The following is a 14,178-nucleotide window of genomic DNA, read 5'->3' as shown; positions in this document are numbered from 1 at the left end:
TAGCTCCCACAAAAGCCCTTCTTGCTGGGTGTCAGGTCTGAGGGGCCCCAGGAGCCTGGGCGGGGGCACAGACAGGCAGGGAGGGCAGCCGCTGGAAGCCAAGGTGTAGCAGCACAGGAAGAAACCCATGCCCCCCCCCCCCCCGAAACAGGAGGAGGGCCGGGAGGCAGAGAGGGTGGGCTGGCACGGAACTCACTGTCCCCCTGCCTCGCTGCCGGGTTCCCAGCTGCAGGGGGGGGCCGGCTCCGCCCCCGCCGCAGGGCATCCGGCTTTTCCTCAGCCACGAAACGAACCCATCTCAGAGCTTCATCTCCAGGCTGGCGGTGCCTGTCGGGGCCTCAGTAGTCGGTGAGCGGGTACCGCAGGAAGATGAAGACGAGGATGATGCAGGAGGCCGCCAGGGCAGAGCTGGTGATGTTGAACAGCCGAGCGGTCTTGGCGTCCTCCACTGCCCCGTTCAGGTCGTTGAGAAGTTTCTTGTCCCGAACCTGAAGCCAGAAGGAGGAGGTGAGACCGGCAGCCAGCGCCGGGGGGTGGACACAGGCAGGGGCCAGGCGAGAGGGCATGAGGGCAGAGGGCCCCTGAGACTGTAGCCCCAAGCCAGTGTCCGTTGCCGATTCCCGATTCCTGACAACCGTGCGGGGCTGCTGCACCGCGATGTCCTTGCTGGGTGGAAACGTGCCCTGGATTATGGGGCATCAGGTCGGAAACTTACTTTCAAACAGTTTACAAAATAAATAATATGTATTTACGGAGAGAGAGAAGAAAAGGTGAATATGGTAAAGTTAACACTGAGATGTCTGGATGAAGGGGATATAGGAATACTTTGTATCTTTTTTATTTTTTTGCAACTTTTCTATAAATCTAAAACTATATAAAATAAAATGGATTGTTAATACTGTATTATATACTTGAAAGTTGCTAAGAGAGTGGATCCTCGGTGTTCCTTACCACCACCAAAAAAAAAAGATAATTATGTAAGGTGAGTATTAACTAACCCCATTGTGGAAATCATTTCGTGGTACACCTTAAGCATATACAATGTTGTAGGTTGATTATATCTCAATGACGCTGGGAAAATAAAAAAATAAAAGAGGAAGCCGGTCTCAGAGAGTTACGTGATTGGACGATGGGGCAATACACGTGTGTCCTAATCTGATTGGTCCCACCTCATTTAAAATTGACTGGGATTCCCTGGGAATACACACTATGCTTGGACGGGAGGCAGCCCTGGGGTCCCTGCAACGGGATATTAAAGTGAAGGGAGCGGTTGGAGCCCAGTAAGTCCTGGGGAGATGGTGGACAGCGGTGGACCCATTTCCAAGATCCTCTGGCTGTGAAGAGGTGTCCCTGGGGAGCATGTCCCCTCATCCAGGCTAGGTCTGAGGAATCCCCTCTCCCACAGAGTCCAGAGAAGAGCAGGTCTGAGCATACTGCAAACAGAGAGCAAAGCCTGGGAGGAGGAGAAGAGGAAGCGGAGAGATGAGAGAGGCGGGGAGAGAAAGTCTCTGCATCAGCAGATTGGTGGGTAAATGGATGTACGGATGGACGTGTGGACAAAAGGCAGGGGTCTGGGTTGGGCAGATAGAGGACACTGATGTCTGGCTGCCCAGAGGGTGGGTTACGCAGATGGACGGGAGAATAGATGGGTAGTTAACGCGGTGAGGACACAGATGTGGTGGGAGTGTGGCTGGGTGGATGGATGGACAAGGCGAATGGTGGAAGGAACAGAGGGAGAGGAGAGAAGAAAGAAGACAGAGGTGACTGTCTGGCAGTGGATGGAGGGGGTGAGGAAGGGAAAGAGGAGATGGAGTGGAGTGGAGCTGGGGGACAAGTTGGAGGGACTGGGGAAGGGGTGGAAGATTGGGTGACTTAAGGCAGATTGTATAGAATGGAGAGGTAGAGGGAGGAAAAGAAGCTGGCCTTGAGGAACTAGGGAAGGGAAAGAGAAAAGAAGAAAAGTCTATGCCCTTGTGTAACTTTTATTCTAGTGGTTTTGGAGAGAGCCCACATCTTCACTGAGTTTTATCTTCCGTTGTGAGAACAGGACGTCTCACCCACTTATTTAGGCTTATTTGACGTCGTCATTCAAATAAATTTTGTAATTCTCTCTAGAAGGAAGAGCTATTACATCTTTTGTTAGACTTGGTCTGTTTATTTTGGTTGTCGTATTGTAAGTGATGTCTAAGATTACATTGCTAACTGATTTTTGCTGGTGTATAAAAGTTCAACTTCTATAGACTGATTTTGTATCCAGCTAAACTATCGTATTAATTATGATAACAGACCAAGTTTTCTATGTAATGAATCATATCTACCGTAAATAACAGTTCTATTTCTTCCTTCAGGTCTTTATTCTTAGACTCTGTAGCACAGTGGTTGAGTACAGATGCCTGGATTTGAATCCCAGTTTCGCCAGTCACTGCATAACCTTAGCAAGTATTCTCGTCTGTAACAGGAAGGTAACAAAAGTACCTACGGCATAGGGCTGTTGAAAGGAATTGGTGGATGCAAAGCATTAGCATAGTGTCTGGTCCAAAGCAAGCTCTTATATAATGGAAGCAAAGGCTTTGGAACGATGCTGACTAGCAATGACGTAACAGGCAGCCTACTCTCGGTCTTAATTGTAAAGCTCACGACTGAGATTGCTGTATTTTTAAAAATCCCCATGAGATAAACATATTTTTCCTCTAATTCATTAACTAGTAAATTATATTCATTGATTTTTTTCCCCTCATGTTGAAACAAGGCTGATTTATTTAAAAATAAACAATTGGTCATGACTTCCTTGTTGGTTAGTGGAATGAGGAAAGGAAGGATAGAGATGGACGTTGGAAGTGGATGGCTGAGTAACCCATCCATTCAGTTGTAAAGGAGATCAGGGAAGAGGAGAACTGGACAGGTGATTTGATGATGGGAAGGCAGGTGGATGATGAGAAGGAGGGAGATATGAACGTCCCATGCTGGATGCATGGGACGCACAGAGATACGGACCTAGGAATGGATGCTGGATGGAAGGGATGGTTGGATGGATACACGGGTGTTTGCCAGAAGCGAAGGACTGGTACACAGATGGATATGTGAAACATGCTCCACAGGTAGGACAGGCAAGTAGATCAATATCTGAGAATGGGTGCTGAATGGATGGAGCAGGCTAGATGGACACATAAAGGTGTGCCAGGTGGGCAGGACAGGTAGACAGATGGATATACGAAATTACATTGCATGATGGGAACAGGTACCTAGGTGGTTACAGGAAGGTATACTGGATGGGCGGGACAGGCTGGTAGATGAATTTATGAACATACGCTGGATAATCTGGACAGGTGGATACATGAGTATATGTTGGATGGGTAGGACAGGTGGCTAGATGGGTTTAGAAATAAATGCTGAATTGTTGGCATAGGCAGGTAAGATGGATGTGTGAATGTGTGCTGAAGTGGTGGGAAAGGTGCATATGGGGACATATAAAAGTGTGCCAAATGGATGGGATGGAGGATAGATGGATATATGAATGTGCGTTGGGTGAATGGGATGGGTAGATAATTGGAGAGGAGGGAGGGTTGCTGGGTAGATTATAGTATAGACCAATGCAGGGTAGGTGAATAGGTTCATTAACTCAGCCAAGCAATATTCAGTGCCTGCTCTGTGTAGTTGCTCTTCTAGGTCCCAAGTATACAGCAGGGAAAAAAACAAAGTCCCCTGTCCTCCTGGAGCTTACATTTAAGGACACATTTAAGGGAGAGGACATGGAAAGTAAACGCAATAAATAAGTAAAATGTATAGGGTGTTAAATGTGCTAAAAAGAAAGCTGAGGAGGACAGAGAGCGGAGAGCATTGTGGGAGGTATGACTCTAGCTGGGTGCTCAGGAAAGAACACGTGGAGCACGGACATTTGAGTAAAGCCCGGAAGAGTGTGACAGACTCGGTCATGTGTTTATCTGCAGGGAAAGCACGTCTCAGGGCACGAAGCTCTGAGGTGGGGATGAACCTGTGTTCTGAGGAATAAGCAGAGGCCAGTGTGGGGAGAGCAGAGCCCAGAGGGGAAGGGGAGTGCGACTTACGGTCAGAGAGGAAATAGGCAAGAAGCAGGTTACATGGGACTTTGTAGGCGCTTTTTAGCAGAAAAAACAAGGGCAGAGGCTCCGGCGTGTTTTAACCTGGTAATTCTGGATGCTGTGTAGAGAACAGGTTGAAGGGGCAGAGGCTGGACAAAGCAGAGGAGAGGCCGACAGCCCAGGTGAGTGGTCAGGGTGGGTTGCAGCAGGGCAGTGGTCCTGAAGGTGGTAGGAACTGACCTTTTTCTGGATCTATTTTGAAGATACAGCTGACAGTATTTACTGGGATCAGATGTGGAGTGTGATAAAAAAAGAAAGGAATTTGAGATGATTTCAAGGCTTTTTGATTTGATCTACTGAAATCAGGGAGCTGTAGGAGACTCCAGGAGGAGTAAGTTTCTACACGGTGCAGTAGTTGGGCTTCTGACATGTTTAGCTAGAAATGTCTTCTAGACGTAGAGCTGGACATTTTGAGCAGGTAGGTTTTCTACGAGTCTAGAGTTCAGGGATGAGGTCTAGGGCAGAGATACAAATTGGAGGAGCATTTGAGCTTAAAGATGCTACTTGGAGCCATGAGGCTGGGTGAGAGCACCAAGGGAGAGAGTGTAGGCAAGAGATGAAGAGGACCAGGGACTGAGCCCCAGAGCATCCCAACGTTGAAAGATCTGGAAAGCAAGAGGTATCCAGGGAAGGAGGCCGAGAAGGGCAGTCTAAAAAGCAGAAGGAAGGCAAAGGGAAGGAAAGGATGGTGGGTGGGGGTGAAATGACGTGAAAGGAGGAGGAGTAAACACGGAGGAATGGAATGGATAAATAGATGCAGGGCAGGTGGGTGAAGAGGTGGCTGGGTGATGTTGGGTGGAAAGAAAAGAAAAGGAGGAAGACAGGTGAGTGAACAGACTGATGGTTGGATAGTTGGGTGAGTCAGTCAAAGAAAGGAAAGGAAGAAAAATGGGAGGATGTGCAGATGGATGGACAGTTCTTTTATGAATGTGTATCTTCATGGGATGACAGACTGATAGCGTGTGAAGGCAAGGGAGGGAGGATGGGTCGATGGGTGTACAGATGAATGGATACCAGCTCAACTCCTGATTACACGAATGGATATAATAAATAATTGGAAGAACGGGGTAGAGGAAAGAAAGGGAGGGATAATATATAAATGGATGAATGGGCAACTTAATTTAGAGGTGAATGAAGGGGAAGCAGGAATAAATGAAAGGAAAAGATGGAGAGACGGAAACGTATTGATGGTTGACGGATGATTGGCTGGATGGTGGGTGGGTGGATGCATGGTTGTGAGAAGGAGAAAGGAAAGAGAGAAGAGGGGCTGATGAATAGAAGTTTTAATGAATGATTGATTAGCTATATATATAGAAGGAGTTGGTAGAAGAATGGAGAATAGTACAAAGGAAGGCTGTATGGTTGGGTGGATGGATGAGTAAACCGAGAGATGGATAGAAAGTGCAGGAAAACGGACAGAGAGAGGACGAGATGAGAGGATGAATGGACAGAAGGGGGATGACCACAGGAAGAAGAGTGCAGTGATTCAAAAAGGGTCCGAGAAAGGAACTTGATGGAGACCTCAAGGCAGTTACTTTGTATCACTGTGCCTCTGTTTCCTCATCTGTAAAACCAGGATATTAATTGCAGCTATTCATAGGGTTTTGTTATCATTAAGTAAAATGCTGCATCTAATTAAATAATTAGAAGCTCTTAGAAAGGTGCCTAGAATATACTCAATAATTAAGAGCTCAATAATTAATTGTTGTTTTATGGTTATTGTTATTTGCTGGCTTGTTGTTACTATCGCTATTACTATGAATGAGTAAAAGGGGGGAAACAGATGAATCCAGGGAAGAAAAAAAGACTAGATGGAGAGCTGGGTGGATGGATAGATGAAGAGTTATGGATGAGGTTGGTGGATAAACCGTGGAAGGAAAGGAAGAAAAAAAAAGACAGACGGGGGCTTCCCCGGTGGCGCAGTGAGAGTCCGCCTGCCGATGCAGGGGACGCGGGTCCGTGCCCCGGTCCGGGAAGATCCCACGTGCCGCGGAGCGGCTGGGCCCGTGAGCCATGGCCGCTGAGCCTGCGCCGCAACGGGAGAGGCCACAGCAGTGAGAGGCCCGTGTAACGCAAAAGAAAAAAGAAAAAAAAAAAAAAGACAGATGATGAAACGAGTAGAAACATGAATTTTGTAAATAAGTGAAAGAGTGGATAAAGGGATGGCTGACAGTATGGAAGTGAAATTCCGGAAGGAAAGAAGATGAACAGATGAATTTTTGGAGACAAAGTGGATGGGCAGGTAGCTGAAAGGGTGGAACCATGAGTGCATGCATTGGTGGGTGGACAAGGTGAGTGAGGGTCTTTTCCTCACAAACCCGCCCCTCCTGCAGCCTCCTTCCTCATCTATAAATGGCACCTCCCTTCTTTCAACTGCTCAGATGAGTATCCTTGGAGTAATCTTTGGATCTTCTCTACTTTCCCTCACCTTATGTCCAATCCATCAGGATACTCTGCTGACTTTTCTTTCAAAATATAGGACCAGTTTTAACTCTCCACTCCCACCCTCTGAACCAAGACTTGACTCAGTGAACCGCTTTCGGTTTGTCTCCCAACTCCCCAACCCCTTTCATCTTTATAGCCGATTCTTCACTAGTAGTAAGAGCAACCTTTTAAAATGTAAGTCACGTGGGGACTTCCCCGGAGGTCCAGTGGTTAGGACTCCACGCTTCCTTCCACTGCAGCGGGCGTGGGTTCAACCCCTGGTCGGGGGACTAAGATCCCGCATGCCTCATGGCATGGCCAAAAAAAAAGAAGAAAAAAAGTAAGTCACATAATATTGACTCTTTGTTTAACATTCCTCAAAGTTTTCACTTAAAGCAAAACAAAATCCTAACTGTGGCAGACAAGATGTACGTGGTCTGGCCCCTCCCCCACCTCTCTGGACCCATCTCCTATGCTCACCCCCATTCTAGCCACATTGGTCCCTGAACCTGACTTTGCCGCGGGGCTTTTGCAATATCTGATCCCTTTTCCTGGAATATGCTTATTCAGAGAGATGCATTTATGGCTACTGCGTGCGTTAATTCAGGTTTACACTCAAATAGCATCTCGACAAAGAGGCCTTCCTTGCCTCTACATAAGAGAGCACCGCACATCTCCCTCACCATGCTTCATGTGCTCTTCAGAGCTGACATCACCATCTGACATGCATAAGTGTTACTTTTATTTTTGTCTGACACCCCACCAAAATGTAAGCGCCTCATGGGCAGGGGTCGTGTGTCGCTTGTCACTTACTAGGCATTAGAATTGCGTGTGAGACAAATGCGTGAAGAGTGGAAGGATGTTGGGAAGTTGGAATGAACTGAAGACTAGGTCATTGACTAGAGAGTTTAATGAATAGATATGATGGTTACACACAAGGGAGGGAGGGAAGGAGAGGAAGAGGCGACGGGTATGGTAATCAAAGTGAGGGAAGACAATAAATATACAGATGGAGGGGAAACGGATGGATGGATGTAGGTGAGGAAAGACAGGAGGGAAGAAAAGAGGAGATTAAACAAATCCACAAAGGTGTGTGGGTAAACTAGATAGAAAGAGATGGATGGATGGATTCAGTGGATAGGTGTGTGGGAGGGGATAGCTGAAGGAATTGGGTTACGGAGTGTGGATAGAGGAATTGATAGGAGGCTAGAAGTATGTGTGGGGTGAGCAAATGGGTAGAAGAAAAGAAAAAAGGGAAAAGGAAAGGTGAGGATGTGTATGTATGGATGAATGGATGGATGCTTGGATGAACTAACTAGTAATGTACATTGATGGGTAAAAGTGATGGAAGAAGGAATGAGTGGATACAAGGAGGAAACAGGGTATATGGGGTACATGGAGTAGGAGATAGACAGTTGGGTAAATGAGAAAAAGAATGAGAAAGTTGAGAAGAGAGGGGAGATGAATTATCTTCATGAATCACTAGATTAATTGGTGGATGGGTAATTAAAGTGAGTAAGGGAAGAAAGGAGGGAACAGGAAATAGAAGGTGGGAAGATGGTTAGAGAGATGTACAACGGGAAAAGGATGGATGTTTAAATAAAGTTGGTGGATATGTGTATTGATGGACAGATGACTGGGTAGAATCATACACAGGGCAAGTGAATGGGTAGAAGTAATGGGAGGTAACGATGGACATGGAGGATGGATGTAGGAAAGAACAATAAAAACAATAAAAGAAACGACTATGGGTATGGCGCTATGCTAACAGCATTACACGGCATTAACTCAGTTAATCCTCAGCAACACCCTGAGGTAGGTACAACCCCATTTTTACGAGGAGGAAAATAAGGCACGGATAGATGTAATACCAACTTAAGGTCCCAGGACTCAAACCTATGCTGTAAACCAGAGCGACCATGAACACTGGGCGTATGGCTATGTGGTACACACAGAAGGTGGAAGAGGTGGGTAGGAGGGAGAGAAGATAGAAGAATGGATAAACAGAGTAGGTGGGTAGTTAGATGGATGAACCATTGGAGAGGAAATAATTGGAAGAGGGGAGAAGGGAAGAAGGGAGGAAGAAGATATATATAAAAAGACCAGTGGGAGGGTGGAAAGACGAATGGGTAGGTGGATGTGCTGGGTATGGATGAATGACTTGGTGTATTGATGGACAGTATTCTGGGATGGACTGAGAAAGTAAAGGGGATCAGGAGTGAGGGTGGGAGAAAAGTTAAGTGAATAAATGAATGGAAAGATAGGTGAAAGTATGAATAGATTCATGGTGAGGAAATGGGTGTGTTAGCACGTAGGTGGACGGATGAATGAAATCAACGGATATAGTGAGCACAGATAGATGAAAGGATGGGTGGGTGGACGGATGGATGGACGGACGGACAGGCGGGTGGATGGATGGATGGATGTGAGGATGAATGGGTGGGTGGGTGGGTGGGTGGATAGATGGATGGATAGGAGGATGAGTGGATGGGTGGGTGGATGGGTGGACGGATGGATGGATGTGAGGATGAGTGGATGGATGGATGGACGGGTGGGTGGATGGATGGATGGACGGCCAGGCGGGGTGGATGGATGGATGGATGTGAGGATGAATGGGTGGGTGGGTGGATAGATGGATGGATAGGAGGATGAGTGGATGGGTGGGTGGATGGGTGGATGGATGGATGGATGTGAGGATGAGTGGATGGGTGGGTGGGTGGATGGATGGATGGACGGGCGGGTGGATGGATGGATGGATGGATGGATGGATGGATGTGAGGATGAGTGGATGGGTGGGTGGGTGGGTGGATGGATGGATGGATAGGAGGATGAGTGGATGGGTGGACGGATGGATGGATGTGAGGATGAGTGGATGGGTGGATGGTTGGGTGTGTGGACGGATGGATGGACGGACGGACAGGCGGGTGGATGGATGGATGGATGTGAGGATGAGTGGATGGATGGGTGGACGGGCGGGTGGATGGATGGATGGATGTGAGGATGAATGGGTGGGTGGGTGGATAGATGGATGGATAGGAGGATGAGTGGATGGGTGGGTGGATGGGTGGGTGGATGGATGGATGTGAGGATGAGTGGATGGGTGGGTGGATGGATGGATGGACGGGCGGGTGGGTGGATGGATGGATGGATGGATGGATGTGAGGATGAGTGGATGGGTGGGTGGGTGGGTGGATGGATGGATGATGGATGTATGGATAGATGTAGGTACATATGTATGAATGGACGGATGGATGATATTCAGAAAGGAGGGAGTGGGCAAGTATGTATATACAGAAACAGACACAGTATCCTTCCCACTAATCTATTCTTTCTGACTGCCCTGTCACCCAGAAGTCTCCAGCCCGTGTCCTCATTGCAATCTGCTGCTGCTCTCTGCCACCATCCCCGCCCTGGTTCACGCCATGTGCCCTCTCGCCTGGACCACCACACCGGACCCTCACTCCTGCCTGCCTCTGGGCTTGTCTCATCCCCTCCCTCCACCCTGGCTGCAGAGTTCACAGCTCTGATCACCTTTCCCTTCCGTGTCCCCCATACCCTTCCCATGGAACTCCAAGTCTTTCACTGCACGGCCTCAGTCTGCCTTTCCTGGACCATCTTCTGCTCCCCACAGAGGATGGGGCCCTGCTGCTCCCGACTGCCCGACCGTCGTGTCTTAGTTTATGAACTCCTGTCCCCTCACCCACCCTTCAAGGCCCGGGGAAAAATGCTGCCTCCCCTAGAAGTGTCCGGGGCTGACCCCAACCTCACGCCCAAGCTGCGACTGAAGTGTTCTTCTCCTGAAACGTTCGGTGCGTATGCATCTTTCCATGCACCCTCTGTCCATCCACCCATTCCTCCAGCATCCTTTGCCCCCCAACTTGGTCAGCCCTGCCTTGGGTCAGGGGTGGGCAGCTGTGGTCAGTGCGGGGGCTCTCTGATGGGGAGGAAGGTTCGGCCAGAGGGAGGCAGCAGAGCCTTTGGGGGTGGGGGCAACCCGGGCCTCACAAAGGCCCCAGGCTGGGGGCAGCCAGGCGCACCCAGGGAGCTCGCTTAGGGAAGGGGTTAAAAGTGGGTCATGCGGGGCCTTGAATGCCAAGATGAGGAGGCTGGACTTCTCCAGACCGAGAAAGGGGAGCCGGGGGCCGTGGTGAGCACCTCATGCAGACTGCACGGACGGAGACCTGGCCTTCTGTGTCTGTGCCATCCCCAGACACCAGGCCGAGCCCACGAGGGTGCCCCTGGGGGCGGGGCGTGTGGGGACAGACGGGGACAGCTAGGGACACAGCGCTTCTTTCTCACCCGAAGGCCAGCCTCCGCCCTGCTTCTGTGCTTATTTGAATGTTGTTTTGTTTTGCTGTGTTTTGTGAACGGATGAGGAAATGGGCTCAGTGAAGCGAGATCACATGCGGGGAATTAGCCAAGGCCTCCTGACCCCAAGGCCATCAGGTGCCCTTGGAAGTGCCCAGGACGGCTGCAAACGATGTAGGGTGCAGCAGCCCAGGAGACGGACAGCTGGACGGACAGATGGACGAATTCCCAGGCGTGGGAGCCTGTGCCAGCCAGGTCTGTCCTCCCCTCTGCCCTGGACAGAGGCAGCTCACCTTGCTCACCCCTCGCAGGGAAGCCCCAAGCCTTTCTGCCCTTGCTAACGCCCAGGAAGGATGTGAGGGAGCAGCCGGGCTGCAGGCACAGTGAATCCCCTTCTGTCTCTAGAAGCACCAACTCCCACCCCGCACTGCAGAGCGGATCCTGAACCATTCAGAAATCTGTGACCTACCTACAACCCGCAGCAGATGGGCCTGCCCTGTGCCAGCCAGCTGCCCACGGGAGCACACGCAGCCGGACCCAGGTCCACAGGCTACTCGTGGGGCCAGGCAGGAGGGCCCAGGGAGGCAGAGCTGAGGCTGGCCTGGGGGCTTCACCCCCAATTCCCAGGGACCCCTGCACGCACACACAATACACACAATTACACACATGCATGCTGACACCTATGCATGCACAATTATACACAAGCACACCCACACCCCTGTATGCACGCTCACACCGACACACACAGTTACAAATGCACTCACGCCTACATGGCTCACGCACACACACGCTCACACCTGTATGCACACACACTCGTGCACACTCAGTGGACACGGTGTCCACGCGGGGCCCAGGGCTGGGTACACAGGCCTGGATTTGAAGGCGGTGGGTGATCGTGATGCCAATGATGAGTCAGGAGGACAAGAAGACCAGGTGGCCAGAGCGTGTGATGCCAGGGCAGGGGGCTCCGTGCTCAGAGACGCACAGAGGCAGAGCTGTCCCAGCACCTTCCCCCAGGCTAGCCTCTGGGGCCCAGCCCCTCCTCGGCCTCCAGCAACCCCCACCCCCACCCCGCCCCGTGTTCTGCCCCCGCCCCGCTGGGCAGCTGCAATCAGTGAAATGCGCCAGGCCTTGGACACTCAGATCAGGGCTCGGGAAAAGTGATGATCTGGCGAGACGTGAGCCAGGCCCTTCCGGGGTGGTGGGAAGGCAGCGAGGCCCTGAGTCTACCCCTCCCTTCCTGCTGGTTGGGCTCCAGCAGCCCCAGGCTCTTGGGTCCTTACACACCTGCATGGATCTCCCGACCCCAAGACCCCAAGTGCGAGTCAATCGCAGCTCCCCTCCTGTCACCTCAGTCCATTTCTCTCCACTTTGCCCCCACCCCGGGGGGGATGGGGTCCTGTCTGCCTGGGACACTGCTGTGCTCCCAGCCAGCTCCTCTCACAGCAGCAAGGGGCTTCTGGAAGCTGTATACACTCAGGGCGTGGAGTCAGGGTGTATGGGACACCCTCACACCTCCCTCCCCCGGGCTCCTGGCTCCCACAGAGCCTCCCCCCGGGACGGACCATCTAGAAACCGTGTGTGAGGGGAGGCAGAGCAGTGGCTGCGGGTCAGCACCCCCGTCTGTCTGTCACGGCCTCCCTCTGAGTGCCTGCCTGGCATCAGGTTCCCTGCAAGGGGCTTGGACAAGAAGGTCTCCAGCAGTGACGTCACCCCTCCTCCTGTCAACAGGGGAAGGATTCCAAGGCCTCTTCATCTCCCTGCTGGCTCCATCCCTACGCCTAGGGACAGCTTCACCCAGGCCTAATTCCCACGTCCCCCGCCCAGGGGACAGGACACCGAGTCCCAGGTCCCCACCCCACAGACCAAACTCGCTGTGCACAGACCCTGGCCCTGAGGACCCCGAGCCCCGACAAGACACCCTGGAAGGTTCCCCAGCTCAGGTCAGGACGGGCTGGCTCTCCCTGCCAGCCCCGAGCTGGCTGCCATCCGTGTCTCGCTGGGTCCCCCACCATCCTTCTATCCCTCAGCCGCTCCACTGCACCTGCTGCACCCATGGGCTTCTCTGCGAGGGAGGAGACAGAGTGATGCAGCCAGCACCCGCGTCTCCTGCTCCCCCTGCCCCCCCGCTTCATCCCCGCGCCCGCTCACTTTGAGGGAGTAGGCCAGGGCGATGAAACCCAGGCAGCAGAAATTGAGGTAGACGAAGTTGAAGATGGACCACAGGTAGTAGTCGTTCACCTCCGCGGTGTCGGGATAGACCTCGATGACCGCCGTGGGGTTCGTCATGGTCTTCTTCTCTGCTAGGTGCTTGCAGGCCTGGGGGGCGCTGGTGGCCCGCACGCTGTCTGTCCTGCTGCTCTTAGACTCCATGGGGAACAGGGTGGGTGCCATGGGGGGTGAGGCTGAGGGCTCAGGCCCGGGGGCCACTGGAGCCTGCAGGGCGGGGGGCTTGGACACGCAGGCGAAGCAGCCCTTGGGCGAACCCGCCGGGGGCCTCGGGATCCAGAAGGCCCCGTCCAGGGGAACTCGGGCTTCCTGGGTGCCGTCCGTGGTGCTGGCCGGGGCTCCCAGCGGGGCTGGGCACTGGCTGGAGCCCTGGGCCTGCAGGGAGGGGGAGAGGAAGGATGAGCCGGGTCCGGACCACCCTATTGGGCCCACCCTGGCACCCTGCGGTGTCTCTCCTTTGGCCCCATAAACAGCCCCCCAGGACAATCCCCACCCGCCGCAGATGCCGAAGCCCTCACAGCAGCCTTGGCAGGGACGTCGGGGGCTTTTCGTCACTTCGCCATCTGCGCACAAATAGTCACCCACTGACACACAGCAGCAGCGCTCCCCCCAGCATCCCGACTGGCACACTCTTGCGGTAAACAGAGCAACCAGCACCCCCAGACAGCCCGGCACACACAGGGCACGCAGAACCACAATGACACAGCCTCAGTCACTCTTTGGCGGAAGGAGGAGAGCTCCCCGGAGCACCTGCGCGCTGGCTCCCGCTGTCACATCGGACACAAACGCCAGCACCACCACCCGGCTCCCCAGACCCCGGCACACGCCGAGCGCTCAGAGACGCCGCCAGGTAAACAACCCCGCACTGTGACACTCACACCGCGACACAGGCCCCGACACGATCCCCCGAGGATGAACACGGCGGCCGCTGGGGCTCCGAACCCGCGCGCATCGCCCCCTCACACCCCGGCCCCGAGCGGCGCCCGGACCCCAAGAGCGCGCACTCGCCGCGGGCCACTCGCCCCGTGCCGGGGACGGACGCACAGTGACACTCTGCGAAACGAACACTCTCCGACGAGGCACCCGCGCCCCGCGCCGC

The 14,178-nt window shown here is 52.6% G+C and overlaps 1 protein-coding gene across 1 annotated transcript; it reads right to left on the bottom strand.

The window, feature by feature from the left end:
• Window positions 1-338: 338 nt before the first annotated feature.
• On the bottom strand, window positions 339-13,244 carry IFITM10 (interferon induced transmembrane protein 10). The gene is made up of 2 exons (XM_065883192.1): window positions 13,002-13,244; window positions 339-488 (listed from the first exon to the last, which is right to left on the bottom strand). Exons 1-2 carry the CDS (start codon window positions 13,242-13,244, stop codon window positions 339-341), a joined length of 393 nt encoding a protein of 130 aa, XP_065739264.1.
• Between the last annotated feature and the right edge of the window lie 934 nt (window positions 13,245-14,178).

The sequence above is a fragment of the Phocoena phocoena genome, chromosome 8 (genome assembly GCF_963924675.1).
Source record: "Phocoena phocoena chromosome 8, mPhoPho1.1, whole genome shotgun sequence".
Classification (NCBI taxonomy): Eukaryota; Metazoa; Chordata; class Mammalia; order Artiodactyla; family Phocoenidae; genus Phocoena; species Phocoena phocoena.
Note: the sequence above shows the minus strand (reverse complement) of the source record. Positions and strands in the feature narration are given on the sequence as shown.

Bases quoted from the DNA above. Each gene is read 5' to 3' on its own strand.
- IFITM10 (XM_065883192.1), bottom strand. From the start codon at position 13,244: ATGGCACCCACCCTGTTCCCCATGGAGTCTAAGAGCAGCAGGACAGAC. The intron at 489-13,001 runs GTGAGCGGGCGC...TTCTGGCTTCAG, and splicing joins CCCTGGCCTACTCCCTCAAA to GTTCGGGACAAGAAACTTCT.